We start from the raw sequence: 24,650 nt of genomic DNA on the forward strand, positions 1-24,650 counted from the left end.
TTCCCTATCCCATCCCTGCTGGGCCATTCCCCCTCCAGTCCATGCTGGGCCATTCCCCCTCCAGTCCATGCTGTGCCATTCCCCATCCCATCCATGCCGTGCCATTCCCCATCCCATCCATGCTGGGCCATTCCCCCTCCAGTCCATGCTGTGCCATTCCCCATCCCATCCATGCTGTGCCATTCCCCATCCCATCCATGCTGTGCCATTCCCCCTCCAGTCCATGCCGTTCCATTCCCCATCCGTGGGGCAGCAGTGGGCTGGGATTTGGTTCAGGCTCTGAGTGTGTCAGTGATTGTTCTGACGGCTCCTCTCGCTCCAGGGCAGAGCTTTGGGGGCTCCGTGCTGGGCGCTGCTGCCGATGCTGTTGGCGATGAGCGCCTGCAGCAGGAAGGCGCTGACCCTGCTCAGCAGCGTGTTCGCCGTCTGCGGCCTCGGCCTCCTGGGCATCTCCGTCAGCACCGACTACTGGCTCTACCTGGAGGAGGGCATCGTCCAGCCCCAAAACCAGACGGCCGAGATCAAGCTCTCGCTGCACTCGGGGCTCTGGAGGGTCTGCTTTCTGGCAGGTAGGGTCAAAAGCATCCCCTCGCTTTGTTGGTGGCAGTGCCACACGGCAGCAAAGGGCCAAGAAAAATGGGATTTTTAGAGGCTCTGCCAATCTCTGCTTCCAAACTCAGGCACAACCTTTGGCAAGCAATGTCATCTCTTCATGCCTGACTTTAACAGCCCAAAGGATAAATCTGCCTTTGCACACAGGCTTAGGTGAGTTTGCTGCTGCCCTGCCAGACCCCCTGCCCTGTTCCAGAGCTGCAACCATGATGCCTTGGGCAGCAGCTAAAAACTTTCCATTTCATCCCTGCAAATTCAGATTCAGGTCACCTGGACCGTTCCCTCCGCCTGTGCCAAGTTTGATGAAGCAACTTGGCTGCAGGGACAGAGTTGAATAGAACCCAAGGGAAGGGGAATCTCAAAGTGACCAACCTGAAATGTCACAAAGTTCCAACCGCTTTGGAAAAGTCAGGGGAGAAGTGAGGAGCTCTGATATGGCCCCTGGGATGATTTTAAGCCCCCTGGCTCCAGAGTTCACGTTTTTGTCCGCATCTGCCGCAGGTGAGGAGCGTGGCCGGTGCTTCACCATCGAATACGTGATGCCCATGAACATCCAGCTGACCTCTGAATCCACAATCAACGTCCTGAGTAAGTGGTTTGGTGGGGTTCCACCCTTTACATCCTGCAAGTCACCGAGTCCCAAGCACTAGGGACCCTCCCCAAGAAATCCCCTTTGTGTCCTTGCCACAGAAGCTCTGAGTTCCTTGACAGTGCTGCCACACAATGATGCAACTTTGTTTTTTACTATGGGAAATCCCAGAGTGCTCCTAAGCTTTAGGGGACATCCCTTTCTAATGGCAGGATGGACACAGAGGTTCTAAGCTGTGAAATTTCTTGTCACTGGCTATTCAGCACTAATGTTTATCAAAGTGTTTGGCTTTTTAGTCTCCTCTCCATAATTTGCAGCTGTATTTATTGCCTTGCAATTTTACACATTATAGAGAAGGATGAATTGAGGATGGAGTGTCACGGCTCTCACTATGAATTCTGCAGTCATTTCTGAATTGATAAATAGAAGTGTTTCGAAAACACTTATGCAGTGAAGCTAGGGAAAAATGTAGGTTCTGATGGTTTCCCATGCAACACTTCAAACAGGAGCCCTCAGAAATGCAAACATCAGCAGAATCACCACCATGGAGGTGGGACACTGGCACAGGTTGCCCAGAGAGTCTGTGGATGCTCCATCCCTGAAAATGTTCAAGGCCAGGTTGGATGGAGCCTGGAGCAGCCTGGGATAGTGGAAGGTGTTCCTGCCCATAGCAGAGAGCTGGAACATAAGGTCCCTTCCAACCCAAACCATTCTGTGATTCCATAATTCTCTGTTTTACTCAGCTCATTAGCAAAGAGAAAAACTCAGACACAGCATGGTCTGAGCAGGAGGGTTGGAGCCCTCTCACCCAGCCAGGTGCATTACTCACACTTTTTAGGGAATATTAACCTGTTCCCCCTTCCCTCTGCTCCTCTCCCACCAGAGATGATCCGCTCTGCCACCCCCTTCCCCCTGGTCAGCCTCTTCTTCATGTTCATCGGCTTCATCCTCAGCAACATCGGCCACATCCGGCCTCACAGGACCATCCTGGCCTTCGTCTCGGGGATATTCTTCATCCTCTCAGGTGGGTTCTGCCAGCCAGGGTTTCTCCTGACAGCCCTTGAGCAGGGAGGAGCACGTTTGCTTTGGTGGCTGCTGGTGCTCTCCTGACCCGCCCTGGTGGCTCCTTGCCCGACTCATCGCTCCCAGCTCAGTCCCACAGCCTGACCAGACCTCGTGGGATGGATGCAGAGCTTTGTGGAAATGTGGGAAAAGGCTGCCCAACCCGTGCAGGAGCAGGTGCTGGGGGAGAGGATGCTTCTCGTGAAACATCAGTCGCAGGAGAGATCTGAAACTTCAAACTGCTCAGTTGGGCTGTGTCTACATGAGAAAAGGGAATGTTTTATTCATGGTGTTGTGCAAGTGCTAAACAAATAGCTGTGACAGCTGAGCTTTGAAGCAGCTCCTACTGGAGCCAGATCTCTCCTCCCAGTGCTCAGAGATTTCCCTGAGCAGGGAATGTTTGACTGGAATAAGAGGAGTGCCCTGGGTTGGAGCAGCAGGAGGGCAGCTGCTTTCCCCAGTAATTACAAGCACACTCCCAAGATTTTTTTACTTTCCCCCAAAGCCAGGCCTTCAGGAAGGTGCTTCCTCAGCAGCTTCATCCCTGAAGCATTTCCCACTGTCCTTCCCCAGGTCTGTCACTGGTGGTGGGGCTGGTCCTCTACATATCCAGCATTAACGATGAGATGCTCAACAGGACCAAGGACTCGGAGTCATTCTTCAATTACAAATATGGGTGGTCCTTTGCCTTCTCTGCCATCTCATTCCTTCTCACAGAGGTACCCACACCCCGTAACAAGTGCATCCCATTCCTGGGGTGGGCAGACTGGGGCTGCTGGCAAAAAGGGGTCTCAGACGGGGTTTAAGGGAGGGCTGGGAGGGTAGGGGGGTGAGGTATAGTGTGAAGGGGACATGTGGAGGGGGGGGAACCCAACCTGGAGCACCGATGGGGCATTTGGTCACAGTTTGGTGCCAGGCACGAAAAGCAGAGATGTGGCCGGGAGCATCAGCACAGCCCAAACCAGGCGATTTCTCTGCTGCCCTGCGGGGGTGGCGGTGCGCCGGGGGCGGGGAGGATCTCAGGCCGTCTGTCTGTCCCGCAGAGTGCCGGGGTGATGTCCGTGTACCTGTTCATGAAGCGCTACACGGCCGAGGACCTCTACAGACCCCACCCCGGCTTCTACCGGCCCCGCCTGAGCAACTGCTCCGACTACTCGGGGCAGTTCCTGCACCCCGACGCGTGGGCGCGGGGCCGCAGCCCCTCGGACATCTCCAGCGAGGCGTCCCTGCAGATGAACAGCAGCTACCCAGCCCTGCTCAAGTGTCCTGACTACGACCAGATGTCCTCGTCCCCGTGCTGAGCCCCGCGCCCCCGCGGCCGGCGCCGCGCCCCGACTCCCTTTGTCGTTTTTTTAGGCCACTCTTTTCTGGCCAATTCTCTATTTATAGGAGCGTAAATATAACCAGAGAGATTGGTTATGTAACCAATAGTGTAACCTAGAGATTTGGGATGTTTCCCTTTCTTTGGTTTTTTATTTTTTGGGGTTGTTTTATTCCTCCCCGCATAACTAAGAATCTCTCCAAAGTCCTCCTCTCTCGGCTCATCCTGCTGAGCAAACAGCAGTTCTGCCTGGGGGATAAATCCAAGGCTGGACTCAAGAGCAGGAAAAAGAAAATAGAGTAGAACTAAGGGAAAAAAAAGGTGTATTTTTTGGTGTAGGTAGGTAGGCTGATAAAGTTTGTGCATTCGACTGTATCATTGAATTCTATATTTACTGGCCTGAGCGCCAGCAGGCATAAAAGATTTGTGTAACTTTCCAAGAAGCAACCAGCATTAGAAAAATATAAATTTTGTCTTGACTGAACACTTACTGCTTGGTATCTCTCGCTGCTGGATATCACTTCCAGCCAGGCTGGAATGGGAAATAGCCATCCTTCCACGGACATCAGCAGGTTGTTGTTCCTCTATGGCCACTTGGAAACTGTTGCTTAAATATTTCATGTTAGACTGGAGGCACTCTGGGGTGTTGGGCTGAAGGGATGGCTCCAGCACCCAAATTTCCTCTGCCATCCAGTAGACAGGAGGCATGAAGCATAAATGGGAGAATTGCAGTGCAGCATGGAGTGGAAAACAACCTAAACTTTTCCCATGGGAAACATCAGGTGCAGGATTTAGAGGAAAGAACTTATTTCAGTAAAAGGCAAGACCCCAAACTGGTGTAAAGTGATGTAGCTGAGATCATTGGTACAAGTCCACTGCAGCAAAATAGTTGGCTGATTTTACATTTTGCCAAGAAAATGGTACTTTCACTTTGTTTTGTTTTGGTGGGGTTTTTTTGTTTGTTTTTGGGATTTGTGTGTGTGTGTGTATTTATTTTGAGGTTTTAAGTTTGAAAATTTCATTTGATGCTTTGGCATTTTGGCCTTAGCCAGCTGCCAGGGCAAAACACCACTGCCACTGAGGGAAAATAAAGGGCAGGGAAGGAAAAGGCTGTGATCCCCCATGCAAGCCCCAGCTTGTCACCTTGCAGGAGAAAGAGCTTTGCCCAAACTTTATTTCTGTTCTTGTTATTTTAAACCTTTCTGAAAATTTCCATTCTGCAGAAAAAAAACAGTCTGGGGATTCTTGGTATATCTGAGCTTGTTTTGTCTTACTGTTAATTAAAAGAAATAGAATATATGCAGTTTTAACCTCATTTGTAGCCCACTGCATAATGAATGTTGGACCTGTTGGTTGTTATTATTTAATATTTTATTTATTATTTGCTATTAAATTATTTATAAACTCCTCAAAAGCAGGGACCAAGTCCTGGTGCAGCACCACTGTTTGCATCCATTACAACACCCATTCCACAGGACATCACTGCAGGAGTGTATCCAGCCAGCTCTGGAACAGGATCACTCCTCTCCACTCCCTCCAGAGAAGCAAGTAATGCATATTTAGTGTATATCTTAGTAGATTCCTAATTTGCAAAGTTTTAAAATCAGGGCATATTTCTGTAGACACAGTTCTATTCACCCTCAGTTTCTGTATGAGCCTCGAGCATTTTTGTGCTCTCACTTAAGCCCAAGCTTTTAAATGCTTGGTTGGCTGCTGGGAAGGCTCAGGCACTAAAGCACAACACAGCCCAACCCTTCAGTAACAAACCTGCTGGTCCTCACCTGCCCCCAGCCTGACAAACCATCAGCTTTCCATCAACATCCCCATATTCAGTGTGAATTTGGCTCCAAAAAACCCCTGCAGTTCACAAGCAATCATTTTGAGTTTCCCAGGGGCTGATTTGGTTTGCTGGGCTTGATGCTGATGGTTTTTGGTGGCTCAAGGGCTGCTGCCTTTGCATGTAACTCTTGATGGATGCTGATATCCTCAGTCCTTGGGAGGGGATGCTCAGGATCACCAAAACTGCTGATGGCCAGAGCCACAAGGGCTCTCCCATGGCCACGTTCCCCACACTGGGGAGTCACCCTGGGGTTAATCCTGTGCAGCACCATGAGATGTCCCTGTGCCCAAGTGGAATTTTCCTTTGCACTGATTAAATACAGAATTATTCATTTTATAAATTTAAATGTTTGCCTCCACAAGTAGAAGAAATTAGAAGAACTTCATGCCTTCCTCAAGGCCCCAGAAGGTTTAGCAGAGTCTAGGGGCGAATTAGAAAAGTAATTATTTTAATTCATTGGAGAGATTCTCATCATGTGGCTGCATTTGTGAGCCTGGGAGTTCACACATTCACCCAGTGAGCACAAGTGCAGGACTGCCAGAAAAAATCTGTTAAAATAAATGTTTGCTGTTGGTTCAGTAAATGCATATTTGAGGTAGGCTAATGTGGTGTTTGCAAAGCACAGGCAGCAGTGGCTGTGCCTCTGGGTGCTGTAAAGTGCCTGCTGTGGCAGCAGCTCTCACTCTGGGCCTCCCAGTGCAGTTATCACACCTTTGTGGGCCCTGGAGAAACTTTTCCAGAGCCTTGGATCCTCGGAGCCCTGGCCTGGGATGAGCCCAGCTGCCCTGCCAGGCTCACTGCCCCAAGAACCACCCTGCAGCTGCAGCTCTCCAAGCAAGAAAGGCTCTGTAAGTACATGCAGCACCCCCTTAGGACACCCATTAATGATTTTATTTCCTGGCATGGTTTTACCCCACATCCTCCCTTCCTGAGGAGCAGCACTCAGTCCCTTCAGTCTCTCTCCCACCCACTTCAGTGATGCCCTCTCACTCTGTGCCTGTTGCTGTGACTGCAATAAATAAAAAGTGGAGTTTGAGGGTGAACTACCAATTAAATTAGAGGTTTTACCCCAGGAGTCCTTAAATTCACCCGATGGGATGAGCCAAGCCTCCCCCAGGCCCGTGGGAAGGTGACTGCTGTCTGACACTGCACAGAACGTGGTTTGTACTGAGGAGCACAAAAATCTCATTTTGCAGAATGACTAATTGGTGTCAGAGTCTTTGTGCACAAGGCTGTGGCTCCTTGAACTGCAGCAGCAGAGTGAGTTACTGGGATTAAGGGGTAAATAAAGCCTGATCCAGGTGCATTCCCTGCTCCAGGTGCTGCTCAGGCTGCAGCAGGTGAAGGGTTTCTGTCCCTGCCATCAGCAGGAACACACACACACCTCCATCCCACAGCCTGGGTGTCCTGTGGACCCTGGGGAGGGATGGAGGGATGGAGGGAGGGATGGATAGATGGATGGATGGATGGATGGATGGATGGATGGATGGATGGATGGATGTTTCCATGGATGGATGGATGTTTCCATGGATGGATGGATGGATGCAGGATGGATGATGGATGGATGGATGCAGGATGGATGATGGATGGATGGATGGATGGATGGATGGATGGATGGATGGATGGATGGATGGATGGATGGATGGATGGATGTTTCCATGGATGGATGGATGGATGCAGGATGGATGATGGATGGATGGATGGATGGATGGATGGATGGATGGATGGATGGATGGATGGATGGATGATGGATGGATGGATGGATGGATGGATGGATGGATGGAGGATGGATGGATGGATGGATGGATGGATGGATGGATGGAGGATGGATGATGGATGGATGGATGGATGATGGATGGATGGATGGATGGATGGATGGATGGATGGATGGATGGATGATGGATGGATGGATGGATGGATGGATGGATGGATGGATGGATGGATGGATGCTGACTGAGGGAATGGCTCTTGGGAGGTGAGCAATCCCCCATCTCAGGGGAGGCTGGCTAGGGTGGTGGATGCTCTGAGATCTCAGGGAACTCCCAGGAGCCACCCTGCCTCTCTGGGTTTTTTTTAATCAAATCCTCTTTCTGTAAGCTCAAAAAGGCATTTTGTGGCCTGTTTCTCTGGGACACGAAAGCTCCTCTGCTAGCATCCCCAGGACTCTCCTCACTCCCCCTTTACACCACAACAGTCCCACGGCCCCAGGGGTGACAGGGCCCTGGTGGGAGTCATTTTCCCATTAGTAGTGTCCTGACAACCCTCACAGAACCATCAGGTGTGGATGCAAGAGGTTCATTAAAGACCAGCCAGGAGCAGTAATGAAGCAGCCAGGAATAACGAGGCTGTCCTGGGCCTTGTTCTCCTCCAGTTGCTGCTGGAGCACCTTGAGGCTCCAGAGCCCTTTCTTGCACAGTGAAAAAGCCACAATTAAATACATAAATCCACAACTGGCTGTAATGACCTGCCCTCCAGTGCTGCTCCCCTTGCAGCTGTGGTGGCAGTGAGCACCAGGAGCCCCTGGGAAGGTCCAGGTGAGGCAGGAGATCTGTGAGGCAGCAATTCCCCACTCCAGGCAAGGAAGCAGCCCAAGAGCCCTGCTGAAGCTGCTGTGGGATGAGATGAGGTTTGGGGGGATGTTTTGAGGCAAGCTGGTGCTGCTCTTGCCCAGGAGGGGGCTGTTGGTCAGTTAGGCAGGGGGAGAGCAAATCCTTCTGCTGGGGAAGCCCCAGGGGAGCTTTGCTGTTCATCATCTGGACACAGGGTTAAAGACCTGTGCCCTTTATCAGCTTCAAGCAGACAAGACCCAAAGGTATTTTTTATGGTGCTTTCCCAAAAACCCAGCACTGTGGCAGGCTCAGGAGCTGACTTGGTGTACACAGTGTGGGGGTTTCCAGCTCACAGTGCTCTGCTCTCAGGCCCTTGTGTTGCATTATTAATACTATTCATCAAGGTTGTGCATTCATTTTCCCAAATGTGAGTTGGCCCCATGGGCTAGTCAAGGTGTGCTAAGAAATTAAATAGTCTTATTCTTCCCTGCTGATAGCTTGTTAGCTGTGCAGAGCTGGTGTGCCTGTGCTGGGGATGCTGTGTGAGCAGGCAGAATATTCACCTGAGTAAATACTCCTCCACTAATGAGAAGTAGCTGAGAGATATTTATTTTCTTCTTCTTCTTCCTTCCTCGTGGGATTTATTTATTTACTTTCTTTTTCCCCAAAAAATTAACAGTCAAACCTATCTAGAAAAAGCAGCTTTTTTCCTTCTTGTTTTCCTCATCCAATTTTGGGGTCTTGGAAGGGTCTCCTTCCCCCCCCACCCTGCAGCACCTTTGCTCCACCAGCTCTTTGTGCCCAAGAACCACATCAGCTCTTTAACTCTTCTTTCTGCAAATTGGCTGCACCACAGCACAGAGGAGAGCTGTGGCAGGGAGCAGGGTGTCCCCAGGGTGTCCCCAGGGTGTCCCCAGTGCCCCACCTGCTCTGTGAGTGCCACCATGGCTGGGATGCTCCACTGACCTTTCCTCTGTGCACCGCAGGCTTTCTGTCTATAGCTATTGTGTGGATGTCAAATCCCAGCCTGTTCCCATGGATACAGGAGAATGCAGAGAGAGAAGAGCTGCCTCCTTGCTTTATCTTCATGTAGGGTTTGTACAGCTCAGATTTTGGGTTATGGTGGTCTCAGTGGGCAGTGGCAGCAAAGGGCAGGAGGTGGCTGCAGCAATTACCTCGTGTGTCTTTAATTGAATGTAACCCTTCTTCTTTTCACACCACTTCATCTTTGAATCTCTGGTCAATTCAGTCCTTCTTAAAGAATGACTCTTTTTAAATTATTATTACAATTTGTTATACAGGAAAGCACTATTTCAACCAAAAAATTAGCCCCACTCCCCTGTGTTGCCAGATTTTATCCCAAGAGCTGGGTTCGAGAAATACCTTGACTCCAACTGGATATTTTCATGTCTTGAGCAGTTTGTACCATGATGTTCTGTGGGCTCTGCCCAGCATTTTTAATCAAACCACCCCAGAACTCCCCATGCTTCACCCCTCTCTCCATTTCCAGTGCAAGGAGAAGTATTCACACAGAAATTGTGATTAATGTGCCTTGAAAATACGCAGCACCAGCAGTCAAGGTTATTCCCCAAAAAGCCATTTTTTTTTGTCATCGGCCCTGGACAAATCTCCTGGCTGTGATGAGATGCAGCTGCTTTTAATCTTTAATGTTGGGACAGTGTGCATTCATTTTCTTAGAGGCAAGCCAGATGTGTCAGGGGTGCAGAGGAGGTTCCATGGCTTGGTTTGCAGCTGCTCAAACCGGGGCTGCTGCAGCTCCGTGTGCCCAAAGGGCTGCACCAGTCCTGGTTAAATGGCTCATTTTGGACCAAAGTCCTTCTTACCCCAATGAGTCCCAACCACCATCAGACAACTCTAAATCTGCATGTAGATAAATGCCCAGAGCTGGGATTCAGCTTTGTTGCTAATTAGCAGAGTGTTTAGGCACGTGCTGAAGCCCCTTGGACTCCAGCAGGATCCACCTCAGAGCCAAGCAAAGCTCTGCTGAACAAGAGCTGCCTTTGTTTAATAGCACTTGGGTTTTGTACAGAGGAGCTGGAAGGCACAAAAGAGGAGACAGCACAGACATAACCATAAATTTATTATTTTCTACAGTGATAACTTTTTTAATGAGATGCATGTTCACAAAAATACAACCCTGAGGTTCTCACATCTGCCTGACATCCTGACACACGCCAAGCTTCCCGCTGCAACTGCAGGGGAAAACCTGCCAAGGAAGCTGAAAGGTGTTATTTAATTAATAACAGCTAATTTGAATAAACACTGGAATGTCACTCAGCTGCTCCCAGGGGGAGTGTGGGGAGTTCACCTCCGTGGGAAAGGGAACACGATCGGTGTCACGCAGGAGAAGGAGCAGAGTCTGTCCTGTCACTGCAGGTCAGATCCTGCTCAATTATCTGTGTTTAATAAGGAAATCTGCAGCATTTAGCTTTAGCATAATTGAGTGCTGTGGGGGTCTTAATGCTGGTTTAATCTGCCTCCAGCTCAGCTCATCAAAGGCTGCAGAAGTGAGGGGATAAGAGAAGAATCCGTGGCACTGGCCAAGGCTGTGCTCTGCCCATCCAGCATCTTAAACTGGGATAATATGGCTTTTAAAGCTGCCTTGCTTCAATGCTAAACAGGCTCAAAAATCTGAGTGAGAGCTCTTGGTTATCCTGGAAAAGCAAATTGTGCTTTATTTTAGCAGAAATTACAGGGTCTGTTTCTGGAGAGAGCATCCCCAGCTCGTGCTGCATTTAAATTATGGGATGACCCATGTCTGTCCAGGACAATAGGGCTATATATTATTTAGTGTAATTATTCATTATTCAGATAAACACAGAAGGTCTCTCCAGCAGTGGAGAACACATACATATAAAATCCCCATCAAATTATTTATTTTTATATAAATTATGTACTGTCAAAACTGTTCTACTGATCTGAAGGTTAAAGGCTTCATCATGGAAATGCAGCAGCTCCCTGTCATCTCGATCAGAATGTGATTATTTACAGGAAGAAAGCATCCTGGTGGCTGTGGATTTCCTATTGATCTGCTTCAGCAGCCCTGTCTGACTGAGAACAGCTGAAATACATGAAATAAAAACACAAACCTACAGTTGTTTTAACTTCCCATAAAAAGTAGGTCATATCCCCAAGTGAGCTGTATTTTATTCATGTAAATACATCTTTACAATTAAAAATGCAACAAAAACTATGTTCATGTCAACAGAGCTGAGCCTGGTGAAAGTGGGTTAGGCTGATGCCAGAGTCTCCTCCTTGGGCAAAGCCTTGCTGATGGATGAGCAGCCTCTGCTGTGGCTGTGGGACCCCAAACCACACATTTTGGAGCAGGAAAGGGAAGCAGCAGAAGAAGGAAGGAGCTTAAAGCTCTCCAGATTGAGCTCCATGTAGGAATAATTCTGGCTGCTATTTTGAGGAGTTGTTTAATAACGTTAAACTGATGACAGGCTGAGATTATAACACTGCCACCTCCACGCTCCTGGGGGCTTTTTCTTCCTCACTCCCACCCCACAGCCAGCTCTGCTCTATTTGCATTTTCCCAAGGCAATTAGCATGCTCCAAAGGCTCTGGAGCCAGCTGGGAATTGCCTTGCACAAGGGGAGCAGACGAGGCCCCTCTCCTGTGTGTACCTGGAGCTTGTTCAGCAGCAACACCTTCACTGTCTTCTGGTCCAGGAAAATATTTTGGGGCAAATCAGAGCTGCTTCTGGGGCTTAGAGCTCACCCCACAGGTACCACCCTGCACGTGTGGGGCTGCAGCCTGTGGGAAAGCACACATCTGTCTCAGCTTTCCTATTTATAAACCAAAAAATGTCCTCCTGATTGGCAGCTTGGCACCTGGGGACCTCTGGGTGAAGCGTGCTGCCCTTAGCATGCACACAGATAATTAATGGTTCCTTTTCTGGAGGTTTAATGGCTCATTTGTGCTGCATGGTGATCAGCACTGAGCTCCTCTTCACAGGATGCTCCCTCCCAGTGAGGGGCCTGCAACAGAAATTGGAGCTTCTCGCAGAAACTGCCCTAACAGGGATGTCAGGGCTGTCTGAGGGACCTGCATCACCAAAAAATTACAGCCTGCAGCAGAGGCAGAAGAAAAAAAAAAAGGCTAAAATAATGGGGCTTTCTGCCACATTTTTCTATTTTTCTGGTGCTTCATTTGTAATAAGGGGGGGGGGGGGGGGAAATTAAAGGGTTTGGACACATCTGGCTATTGTTTGAGAAGGAGGGTGAGAAGGGGATGCCCTGAAGTTCCCAAATGTGGGGGTGTGGGCTCAGGCCAGTGCCTCCTCTGTAGCCATCACTGGGCCACTAATGCTCAGAAGAAAGTTTATTTCCTCTCTGGCTGGTTGGTTATTTCTCATGGTGTTGGGGGTGGAATTGTCCTTTTCGTGCACATCACCTTTTCCCAGCTGGCAAGGAGCAGCTGTTTGCCTGCCCCATGCTGGAGCTACACAAGGAAAAAGAGGTTAGGAAGATCAAAATACAATTTCAAGTAGTGTGAAAATAGATCTGTCAATCTGGCCTATTTGCTTAAGGGTCCTTGGGCTGTGTTTGGTTGAGTTTTTTAAGGTGTCAGAAAAGATGCTGGAAAATAAATTAGATTTCATTTAGCTCAGAGTAACAATTAAAACTTGGAATGATCAGGGTCTGTTTCGGCGAATCAATTAAAAGATTGGCACGTAAATTACACGTACCTTCCTCTTCCACTGTTCCTGTCATGCTGGGAGAGCTTCAGACTGGGACTTTTGAAGGTGAGGCCACTAATCCAACATGTGTTTCCATCAGCCACCCCTACAACTGCCCTTCCTGACCCTCTGGCTGGTCTCTCACCTGGGATATTGTGGGTTTCTCCCTCGGGAGGTTTTCTCCATCATCAGCTCCTTCAGCCTCTTTCATTGGAAGCAATTTCACTCTGCATCCCCAGGAGTTTGGAGGAGCAGGCACATCCCACCGGCTGCTCAGGCTGTTGAAGGAATCTGCTCATCCCACCGCAGGGGCCCTGGCTTTCAGTGGGATATCAGTGGGATAATCCTTGGGGTTATCAGTGGGATATCAGTGGGTTAACCATTGGGGTTATCAGTGGGATATCAATGGTAAAGCCCTTGGGGTTATCAGTGGGTTATCAGTGGGATATCAGTGGGATAACCCTTGGGGTTATCAGTGGGATATCAGTGGGATATCAGTGGGATAACCATTGGGGTCATCAGTGGGAAAATTCTTAGGGTTATCAGTAGGAAAACCCTTGGGTTATCAGTGGGATATCAATGGTAAAGCCCTTGGGGTTATCAGTGGGATATCAGTGGGATATCAGTGGGATAACCATTGGGGTTATCAGTGGGATATCAATGGGATATCAGTGGGTTATCAGTGGGATAACCCTTGGAGTTATCAGTGGGATATCAATGGTAAAGCTCTTGGGGTTATCAGCAGGTTATCAGTGAGGTATCAGTGGTTTATCAGTGGGATAACCCTTGGGGTTATCAGTGGGTTATCAATGGGATATCAGTGGGTTATCAGTGGGATAACCCTCGGGGTTATCAGTGGGATAACCCTTGGGGTTATCAGTGGGTTATCAGTGGGATAACCCTTGGGGCTATCAGTGGGTTATCAGTGGGATAACCCTTGGGGTTATCAGTGGGATATCAATGGGATATCAGTGGGTTATCAGTGAGATATCAGTGGGTTATCAGTGGGATAACCCTTGGGGTTATCAGTGGGTTATCAGTGGGATAACCCTTGGGGTTATCAGTGGGTTATCAGTGGTAAAGCCTTGGGGTTGTCAGTGGGATCCCTTGGGGTTTTCAGTGGGATATCAGTAGGAAAACTCTTTGATATCAATGGTAAAACCCTTGGGGTTATCAGTGGGAAAACCCTTGGGGTTATCAGTGGGATATCAATGGGATGACTCTTGGGGTTATCAACGGGATATCAATGGGATATCAGTGGGTTATCAGTGGAAAAACCTTTGGGAAGGGCAGAGAGGTCAGAAGCCCTTGGGAAGTCCAGTCCCTCTTTCATACCCCCTCAGCCATGGATTTAACAACTTTCACAATATACAAAGAAATTGGGAAAGAATTTTGAAATGAATTGGTATTTGAAACAGAGAGAGCCCGAGGGGACCATGGGCACAGCACAGAAGATATTGGACACAGAAAGACTTTGGATACAACAGGACCCTTCAGTCTAGAGCACAAAGTCTGGAGGAGCCTGGAATGGGACAAAATCCAACCAAAACTGGTCAAGAGCTGCTCCTGGTCTCAGCTTCAGCCCAGCAGCCATGCTGGCTGTTCAGGCTCTTGGGCTGTTCACAGCATCCTGGGCACACAGTGGGGCTTGGGGCAGCAGTGGCTGCTGTGGCACCCCAGCTGCAGCAATCATTGCATCAAATATTGGTGATGCAAAGGGAACAGGGAGCTGCCAGCCCCTGCCCTTGTGCCAGCAGGTGACAATCCAGGCAGCCAGCGTGGTTCTGTGACACCAAAAGTGCTTGGGAGGGCCTTGAGGGACCATCAGCAGGGCTGAGGGAAGGCCAGGGATTGAAATAGTGAAGAGCAGCCAGGATGGCTCCCTAAAAACCACCTCAAGGAGAGCCTGTCCTGCTCTGAAGGCTTCATTTGTGCTCCAGCTGTGGCTGAAGGAGAGCAGCAGCCAAACAGCAGCTGGGGATGATGAGGCACAGACTCACTGGGTGATTGGCAGTGTGGGCATCAGCCAGGGCTGTGCCAGCATCACTGAGCCCTGCTGGGCTCCCCAGACTCTGGGGGATTTCTTACCACAGGCAGGCTCTGGGCAGGGAGCTTGTGAAAAACACCAATCACTTGTTTTTAAAATTTTGAAGTTTTAATAGTTATAAAATGGTTATAAAAATAGTAATACAATTAGAGTATTAATAATTTGGACAATTTGAATTAGGACAATATGAGACAATAGAAACAAAGAGTTATGGACGGTCCGGGTACCTCTTCTGGGCAGCACAAGCCCGAAAAAAACCCACATTAACAGAGGATTAACCCTTAAAAACAACAGCCTGTTGCACATTCATACACCTCATCCATGGTGCATAAATTCCATTCAAACACAGGATTCTGTCTGGTCATGGTCAGCTTCTTCCTCTGAATCCTGACAGCAGGAAGAAGTTTGTTTCTTCTGATAAGAGGGCAATAAATTGTTTTTCTCTGAAAGATTTTGGTGTCCTGTGGCTGCTATCTCACTGCAAGTCCTTTCTTTAAAAAAAAGTATCCCACATAACATAGTTTCTATTATAACCTTTTTTTTATAACCTAAAACTATATTTAACACAGAATTAATACAGCTTTACTTTCTAACATAACACATATAATATTCATTTTTAATATTTGCGAAAAGCCAATCATAAAATACGCATTTTTCACAGAGCTGCTGGGATAAATCTGCTTTTTCAGGACACATGGCCTGCCCTGCACACCCCTCCAGCAGCAGGTTCCAGGCCAGGACAGGCTCTCAGCTGTGCTCCCTGCCCAGCCTGGGCTGGGCTTCAGCGCTGGAAATTCATGGCTTTTGTTTTTTCACTTGCAAAATGCCCCAGGGTGCCAAGAGCCCAGCTGAGAGGTGCTGTCACCCCTGGGACAAGGGCTTGTCACCTGAGGAGCCCCCCTGCCCGGCACGGGGGGAGTGACCCCTGCCAGCTCCAGTGCTGGCACCTGGTCCAGGCAGGGATGGATAAATAACAGCTGGAGAGCCCCCACCCATCCTTCCTTCAGGGAAGGTTGTACAGTTCATCTTTAATCCCAGAGACAGAAAAAATGAAAATTTTAAAATGTGGAGTTTGAACACTTTCATGCTCCTTTTTTTAATTTTTTATGTAAAAATAGAGTTGGACGAGCGTGTGGACCAGCTTCCACCCTGAACTGCTCGTAGCTGAAATGCTGAGTTCCAGAGGGACTTAGTAATAATTTTTTCCACTTTAAGAGAAAATTTTTTTTCGGGGTCTGGGGACACCGGGGGTCCCCGGGGCTGGGGACACCGGGGGTCCCGGTCCCCGCCGCCGCCGCCGGTTTCGCAGCACCCTCTCCTGCTCCTCCGGGGGAACAGCAGCCGGCCGGGCTGCGAGGCTCCCAGAATCTGCTTTTCCCATCTCCACCGATCCTGCAAATGATCCTCAGCGACCTTAAGCCCCACTTATCATTTCTGGGAGCCCAGGCTGCTGAAAATGCAGGTGAAACTCTTTCTGGAGAGGTGATGGAGGGGGCTGCCCTCTGGAAATGATGCTGCTCCTGCAGGAAGTTTTTTGTTTGTTTTTTTAAAAAGAATTTAAAGCAGAGCTCAGAGTCCTCTCTCAGGTGTAATTCACACAGATTGTCAGGAATTTAATAAAGCAAAAATATTTAAAGACAACAAGAAAACAAAAACCAAAACAAGAAAAATACTAGGGTATGCTTGTAGTTTAAAAAGTATAGATAAATACTGCTTAAGAGCAGAAAGGATCAACTAACAGGGGTTAAAAACTGGAAAGTCACTCAGCTGGTGACAAAACTGTTGTTTGGGGACCAAAGAGGAAGGAAACCTTCCCCAGCTGTGGGCAGTGGGGTCCTGCAGTGGTCACAGTCCCAGCTGCTCCCTGTGCATTAAACCCAGGAGCCCTGGGGCTGCTGGGGGTGTGAGAAACGTTGTAAGGGAGACACAGGCAATGCAAGCACCACCAGAGCCTGGTTTCTGACAGTGGGGGGGATGCTCTGGTGTCTGCTGGAGATTCCTTCCTGCAGCACTCCTTCCTCCAGGAGAGGCTTTAGCAGCCTCCTCCTCTTCCATCCAGCTGCTTGCAGTGACTCTGTAGCACCCTCACCTTGCTCCAGCCGGGATCCTGCAGCAAACTGAAACAGCTGAAAGTTCAAAAGGTGCAGACAAAGACTGGCAGGTCTGTGGGCTGTCACACAGTGACCACACAAAACAGGTTTTCTTCAAAAGGGATGGTAAGAAAAAAAAGCTGAAAGCGTTACAAATTCTTAGCAGACAGGGAAAAGGCAATAAAATATGGAGGAGCAGAATAAGGGATCCCTGAATACCACTTAGGGGAGATGTTGCACCTTTGAGCAGTGAAAGCCAGACAAAAATGTGGCCTTGGAAAAAAGGAATCAGAAGGCACAGAAACAGAGGAGCCACTTAAACCAGTGGGACAGCGCCCAGCCCGGTGCTGGTGGCAGCAGAAAAGTGGAATTGGGGATTTTCTGGAAAGCAGCAGCAAAGCCATAGCAGGAAATATCCAGGTGAAACTTTCCTGAAGGCCTGAGATCCATCCCACTGGTGGCACAGATTCCCAGCCCTCCTGTCCCCACCTGGAGCTGGATGATTGATTTTGTTTTGTATTTTCAGCTCGCTGGTGGCTCTGAGCACTGGGTCTGGCAGGAAACCCCTCCTGTGGCTGTCAGGACCCTGCTGCCAGATGCTGTCACATGTGGTTGCTGAAGATTGCAGTGGAGCCACAATTTCTGTGTGGAAATGCTGAGCCCATGACAGTCAGTGACAGGCAGCTCACTCCTGCCTTTGCTCAGACATTGAGGACACTCCACATTTACCCTGCTGGACCTGGGAAAGCAGAATGGAAAGAAAAGGGAAAGGACCTGCCACAGGGAATATCCTGCCCTTCTCTAGGTCCACAGCTCCAGGGCAGGAGCTTTATCATACAATAATGGAGCAGGTTTTTTTATCCTGGCAAAGAAATGTGTCGATAAACAGCTCTTTGGTGTGATTTCTGCCAGCTGAGCTTTGATTGGTGTGGCCTCTGCAGCCACCCCAGGCACACAGCTGCACAAAACACATGGATTTTGTGGCTAAGAGTTGAAAGCTTCAGTGTGGAGAGAATTGACTCTTTAATAAATGCTGTACTAATGAGAGCTGCCTTGCTCCATCCAGCCAGGCTGCAGCACTGGGCAGCTCCTGATTAACTATGGACAGCCCAGAGAGGGGGATCAGGGGAAACCATCCCACAGAATTTGATGCTCTTACCCTTGGAGTCCTGCACAATTTAAGAGGCTTGCAGTCTCACACACACCTCTCTTGTCTGAGTGGCTTTTAGGACATCACCCACATACTGCAATAGCCTTCCTTCTTCTGGTGGAGCTTCCCAGGAGTCCAGGTCTTCTGCAAGCTGCTCTCCAAACAAAGTGGGGTGTGGTGTTTTCTGAGGTCCCCCAATGAAGAGAGGAAAGAAATGATGCATCTGACTCCATCTGCTCAGAAGGCTAATTTATTATTTTATGATCTATATTACATTAAAGAATACTGAACTATACTATACTAAAGAATACAGAGAGGATACTTACAGAATGCTAAAAGATAACAATGAAAACTCATGACTCTCTCCAGAGCCCTGACACAGCTGGGCCATAATTTGTCAATAAGTAAAAACAATTCACATGAAACCAATGAAACAATCACCTGTGGGTAAACAGTGTTCAAAGCAGCAAAACACAGGAGAAGCAAATGAGATAATTTTTGTTTTCCTTTTTCTCTGAGGCCTCTCAGCTTCCCAGGAGAAGAATCCTGGGCAAAGGGATCTTTCAGAAAATATGACTGTGACAGTGGGGGAGTTTTTAAATCCTTGGGGCAATGCTGTTCATATGAACTAAGTTCTGTGCCCACTCTTGGGGCTTTTCTATTTGAATGCAAAGGTTTTCTGGCTGGTTTCACTGACAGGGAGGCAAAAGAAGGCATCTTTCAGATATAAAACAGTAAACCAAGTTAACTCAGGTGTTAAGCAGATTAGCAGTGTATATGGATTTGCTACCAGGGATATCAGAGATCTTCTGTTGTTTTGTTGAGAGCCCTTAGATCCTGTACTACTCAGTATGACCCACCAGGCTATCAAACAGGTAAAATGGGAGTATTGAAACCAGACTGGCATCCTTTAAACAATCCTAACTGCAAAAAGTTCTCTCCAAAGGCAAGGAAAGAAGGAAGAAAGGTGTGGCATTCACATTCTCTGAACAGAGAGAGACAATTCTCTCTCTTGGGTTTTTCCTGGAGAAGCACAGAGATCAAAACAATTCTTATCTCATTTTCTGCTCCCGTGTTTTGGAACATGTGGAAAGTGTTGGAAGATTATTTACCTGAAGGAATTTGATTGATTGGATTCTGCTGTGAGTGTTTTGTTTTCTTGACCAAACTGTGTCCTGACAGTCAGTCAGGAGATTTTGTTAAGTTGAGTTGAGTGTTTGTGCAGTTTCAGTTTAGATGTAATACAGTATAGAATAATATAGTATAATAAAGTCATTAATTAGCCTTCTGATATCATGGAGTCCTCCTCATCATTCCTCCCTGCCACTCAAGTGAAAATTTCACTGACAGAAAGGCAAGGAAAAGGAGGGAAGATGGGGCAGAAATTGTCCATCCTGTACAAGGGCAGGTGAATGCATCCTCCCTCATCAACAGTGGCTTGCTGAGGACCAGAGCATGGCAGGAGCAGAGAGCTCAGAAAATTCCTCATAAACCAAGGATGTGCAGAGAGCAAGAATCCCCCCGAGTTTATCTGTTGCTATTATTTTGAAAAGAAAACAAATTAAAGTGGTTTTTGTTATTAAAAGAGCCCATCTGAGGAAGCCAAAGACCTTCTCAATATCTGCTTGCAGTATTAAAGGAAATGAATCATTAAATGCACTTTGAGATGCAGTCACGGGTACCAGGATAAATCAATCCCTCAGAAAAAGAAGCATCAGCCAGGGGTCTTATTTTCAAGTGTTCTTCAGAGCAATTTCAAGGTGTGCAGGTCAGTGCTGCAGGAGGGCACTGCTTCCCCTGACACCAATAACCCCCTGCAGCACACAGATCTCAGGCCATGGGGAAAGCTGCTGATTTCTGTGCATCCATGGAGGAGCCTGGAGTTGGGCTGAAAAACAGAATTCTTTGTAATGGTGCTAAAGGAAAAAAAAAAAGGAAAAAAAATCAAGCCTCAACTCTCAGCAATAAGAGAATTAGCCTGACAGATGGCTTGCAGAAAAAGAAAAACTGTCTCAGGCTTTGAGATTTGTGCTGACTGAGGCACAGAAAGGAGCCACTGCAATTAGCGTTTGTGCTGATAATTGAGGAGCATTGAGACAACCAACCCAATCTGCCACCATTGTCGAGCCTCTGTTGTTCTTGGGGTTTTTCTTTTCCATTTTCCCTTCAGTCACCAGTAGGGACAGACCAAGTGGGTTTTGCCTTGCTGGGTGCTCATCCCATCTCCAGGGGAGCTCAGCCTCCCTGGGAGCCCGGGCTGGGTCCTGCCTCGCTGGCAGCTCCATCAGGAAGCAAACTCTGTGCTCCATCAGCCTGGCTGGAGGCAGAGGGTCTGGAGCCCTGTGGCCATGTGCAGCTGTCACTTTTCATTGCTGCAGCACAAAGCCAGCCCTCTCTGGGATGGAATTCCTGACTCCATCCGATTTCCACCCGGGGAAATGCCTCCACACATGCTGTGAGCCACGGCACCCATCACTCATCTGTCTCCTTCTCTTTGGAAATGAGCCTGGAAGTGCCAGTGCTTCTCCTGCTTGCCGTGTTTCTAGGCTGTGGCTGAGCCCCCAGCTCTGGCACAAGGCACATGGCAGAGGGGATCAACCCCAAACCACCCCAAAACTCCTCTCACTGCTCCCTACACACCAATCCTGCCCCTAGAAAAAGAGGTAAAATCCTCCTCCATGCCAGTTATATCCTTTCAGGGACAGAAGGTGGCAGACGAGTTTGCTCTGAGTGCTGCAGAAGTAGCTGTGACATTACTCAGAAGTTGAAGAACATTGAATTTCTGGGTGGCTCCCACCCCCCAGCCCAGGGCTGCTCTCACCTTTCCAGGTGCCTGGCACAGGCTCTGCTGGAAAAGCAGCTCCTCACCCACAGCTGAGCTGAGCTGGGAAACAGGGCTGGGTTTGCTAAAGCCTGAGCATTCCTGTTGGGAAAAATATCTTGGTTATTTGTTAGCTCTTAGTGGTTAAGCTACAGGTACAGCAAAGAACAGGGCAAATCAGGAATTAATGAAATCTTTCCATTTATTACATTTTTCTCAGTGTTTGGGGGTTTTTTGTCAGGTGCTCATACAGCCAGCACCCAAGAGACATCAGAGAACAGACCAATGGAACCAGCCCTGGCATGGCCCATGACAGAAGCAACACAAGCAGGACAAATCTGCTTTTTTTGCCTTTTTTTTTTTTTTTTTTTGCCTCTGCATCTGTGCACAACAGTAATGTTTATTCCCAGTGCAGAAAAAGAGAAGACACCACTTCCCCGTGGATGGCTGCTCCAACTGCATCCCCACAGCATCACCTGCAGCAGGAGGTCTCATCAGCAAGGGAGGGCAGCACAGGAGGTGCCTCTCCCTGCCTGCTGCCTCCTCCAGAGCTGCTCAAAGCCCTGAGCTCAGCCAGCCTCAGGTACATCCTGTTCCCCTGCCCTGGACAGCAGCCTCTTCCCAGGCTCCTGTGGGGTTTAGCCCCTGCAATTTGAGCCAAAGGATGGGGAGTGTGGGGCTATAAAAGCTGTGCAGTGAGCATTGAGGCACCAGGGGACAGGCACCTGCCTTGTGGCTGGAGGGGGGCACTGGCTCAGGTTGGAATCCTCCTCTCTGCTCTGGCATTGCTGCTTCCCAGTTAAAATTTACCTTATTTTCAAACCTGATTTCCTCAAGAGTCTCTGCAACCATCAGCAGAGGTGCCCTGCTTGTGCCCAGCAGTGCTGAAGAACCTGCTGGGGCTGCACTTCGAGTCTCAGGAGAGGCTTCTTGCCTAGAAAATGAAGTTTTTGTGGTCTCAGCTGCTGCAAGGTCCAGGCTGTGCTGCAGAGTGCCTGATGGGAAGGAAGAGGGTTTGTTGGTGGGAAGCATGTTGGCTTTAAAAGTCATATTTTAATGTTCCTGTCTTTAAAAATAGAAAAAAAGCTCTCCTGATCCATCCATCCATCCATCCATCCATCCATCTATCCATCCATCTATCCATCATCCATCTATCATTCATCTATCATCCATCTATCTCTACATATGGATATATCTATATATCAGGATCATATATGGATAAAGACAAGAGATGTTGCACCCTGAGCAGGGGAAGGATGGGAGAGACAGGCCAGAGAAAATAGTCATGGTCCTAGTGAGAAACACTTGAATTAAAAGTACAAATGGGTTCCTGCAGCTCTCAGTCAGAGAATCCTGTGATCAGGTGGTCAATTCCTGAGTGGATAAACCCCACTGCTGATTCCCTGATCCATCTTTCACTGCAGCAGAGCTCATGTGGCAGCTGGGATTTTCAGTTTTCACCTCATTGTCAGGTTTTTGTTGATCATCACTCATTCCCTCTGCTCTGGGATGGGTCTGAACTGTTGGCCAAAAATTGTATCTGGGACAAAATCTGATTTTGAGGAGGGTTTGACTCAGCTGCCATCTCCCAAAACAGGGAATTTCAAGCTTCCAGGTGATGATTGTTTTGCTTTCTCTCCATACCAGGATACTTTATATTTTTTTATCTATGTCTTTATCAAATTCAGAGGAAAGCCTTGAACTTAGGGTAGATCTGGATCCTTTGAGACCTGTGGTGGAGATTTTTGACCAAAAGCCTTATTTTTAAAATGCTTGATCATAGTAGCACTCCTTGACACTATGAACAAATAAAGGTGAGCAACAAAACTCCCCTACCCAAGTTAGAACAATTATTGGCAGTTCCAAACTGTAAAATGAGAGAAAACTTTGCTGAATTTTAACTTTAGAAAATGAGCAGGCCATGCTCCAGCTAGAGACAAACAGGACAGCAGCAGGGGTGTCTCTTCTATTCCATTCCCTGCTAATATCCAGTTTATAAGGAGCACCTTTAGCTGGGAATTGTTTTCAAATGAGTTGCAGGGGTGCTGGCAAAAAGAGCTGTATTGCATTAATGCTCTCTTAAAGATTCAAAACTGTTATGCAACAAAAAATTACCAATTCATGCCACTCCTTTAATGGACTTCCTAATGTATACTTTAAAAAATCAAAAAAAAGAAGAAGTGGATTGCAGAGTTTTCTTCCAAAGCTGTCAAGGCTTCTATCAGGAGCAGCTTCAAAGCCATTTTTCTTTTCATATGCTTGTCTGGTGTGTCTAACTGAGCATGATTACTTTTTCCTAAATGAATAGATAATTTTGCCTTATTTATAAGTAGAGCACCAGGATTTTTTTGTCTGTGACGCTCTTGGGCTGAATCTCAGGATGGTTTTGAGTAATGCATGTTCATTATTAAATGAAATTCGTTTTGTGGGGTTTTTTTTTCCTTCCACCTGGATTTGTTTCCGAGTCATATATTTTTTGCCATGGAGCATTCAAACACACTTGCAATATTAATGAGGCAAGTAATGGCCCATTTCAATTGAAGTTTGCCATGATATGCAAGTAATCCTTCACAGGTCTCTGTTTTAGTAATGATGGTGATTAAAATGTCTCATTTTCTCCCCAGCCAAGGATTCTGGTTGGGTTTTGGGGTGTGACAATTGTTAGCTGCTCTATGGCTGAACTCACTGGAAGTGCTGGGGAAAGGGCTCTTAGTGGGTGAGGGATTGATGTAAAACTGCTTTTCACACACCCACTTTTGGCCAAATTTCCAAGGCCCTCCATAAATAGGTTAGGTGCTGGAAAAACCCAAACTGACTCTTAAAGTGGTGAAATGCTTTCATGCCTTAATGACCTGCAGCCCAAAGTTTGAGGTTTTGCCACTGCAGCTTGGGCTGGGGCTCTGAGCTTTTCCTGGGGAGTGGGGCTGGATGGAAGATGAGACTTTGCCTGCCCATGCCAACCTGGCTGTGCATTGCCCAGCCCAGCTGCTGCCAGGCTGGCACTGACAGCTGAAGTTATCCCCTGGGATGCTGCTGCTGCCTTTGGAGAACATGCCTGAAGGGTCAATGTGGGAAAAAAAGAGCAGAAAATCTGCCTGTGGAGTCCAACAGCACTGGCAGGATGGCTCCTCACTGCAGTGGACAGCTCAGAAATGAGGGCAGGAGCCTCAAAGGAGGATGAATGACTACAGAGAGCTCAATCTCCAGCTTTTACAAGCAGCTGTGTCAGAACTTTTGCTAATGTCATGACTTTCCTGGAGTCTCAAACCTCTCAAAGCTGCCTTCCAGGAAACCCAGCTTCCTTTGTGACCCCAGAGGAGAAAAGAGGTTTTGAAGATGTTAAGAGGCTCAGCAGCTTCAGAGTGAATCTGTGAGAGCTTTGCATCACCTACAAACCCATTTTCCTTAGATCCCTGGCTTCTTTCAGGACTGTCAGGCTGTTTTGTGCTTAAGCTTTATTCAGACCTTGCAGAGAGATCTCTGTGTCTCGGTGTGTTGCTGTGAACACAGAGCAAAAGCTGATTTAGAGTGGGCTGGAAATGTGCACACAAGTCCTGCCCAGGGGTGAGGTCTGGCAGGGGCTCTGGTGAGGGGGTCCCAGCCAGCTCTGGGTTCTCCACTTGGCTGAATGAGAAATAAACAGGGTTGACTCCAAGCTGCAGAATACGATGTCAACAGCATGAGCTGCTTGGGGAAAATTGATTGAATATAATTGACATAATTCAATATATTGAATTTTATATCAAGCCAGAGATGTTCTGCATTTTGTGCCTGTTTTGTGAAGGCAGCAAGAGCCCCTCCAGGATCAGGGTGTGGGGCTGGGTGAGCACAGTCCCTCTGTGCTGAACACCCCAATCCTTCCCC

The 24,650-nt window shown here is 48.1% G+C and overlaps 1 protein-coding gene across 1 annotated transcript; it reads left to right on the forward strand.

Annotated features, from left to right (window-relative positions):
- Positions 1–361: 361 nt before the first annotated feature.
- On the forward strand, positions 362–3,909 carry CACNG5 (calcium voltage-gated channel auxiliary subunit gamma 5; the record flags this gene model as incomplete). The annotated part of the gene is made up of 5 exons (XM_084218405.1): positions 362–569; positions 1,114–1,200; positions 2,085–2,225; positions 2,837–2,982; positions 3,307–3,909. 5 exons carry the CDS (start codon positions 362–364, stop codon positions 3,562–3,564), a joined length of 840 nt encoding a protein of 279 aa, XP_084074531.1. The 3' UTR covers positions 3,565–3,909.
- Between the last annotated feature and the right edge of the window lie 20,741 nt (positions 3,910–24,650).

Source organism: Fringilla coelebs, assembly GCF_963513975.1.
Source record: "Fringilla coelebs genome assembly, chromosome: 19".
NCBI lineage: Eukaryota > Metazoa > Chordata > Aves > Passeriformes > Fringillidae > Fringilla > Fringilla coelebs.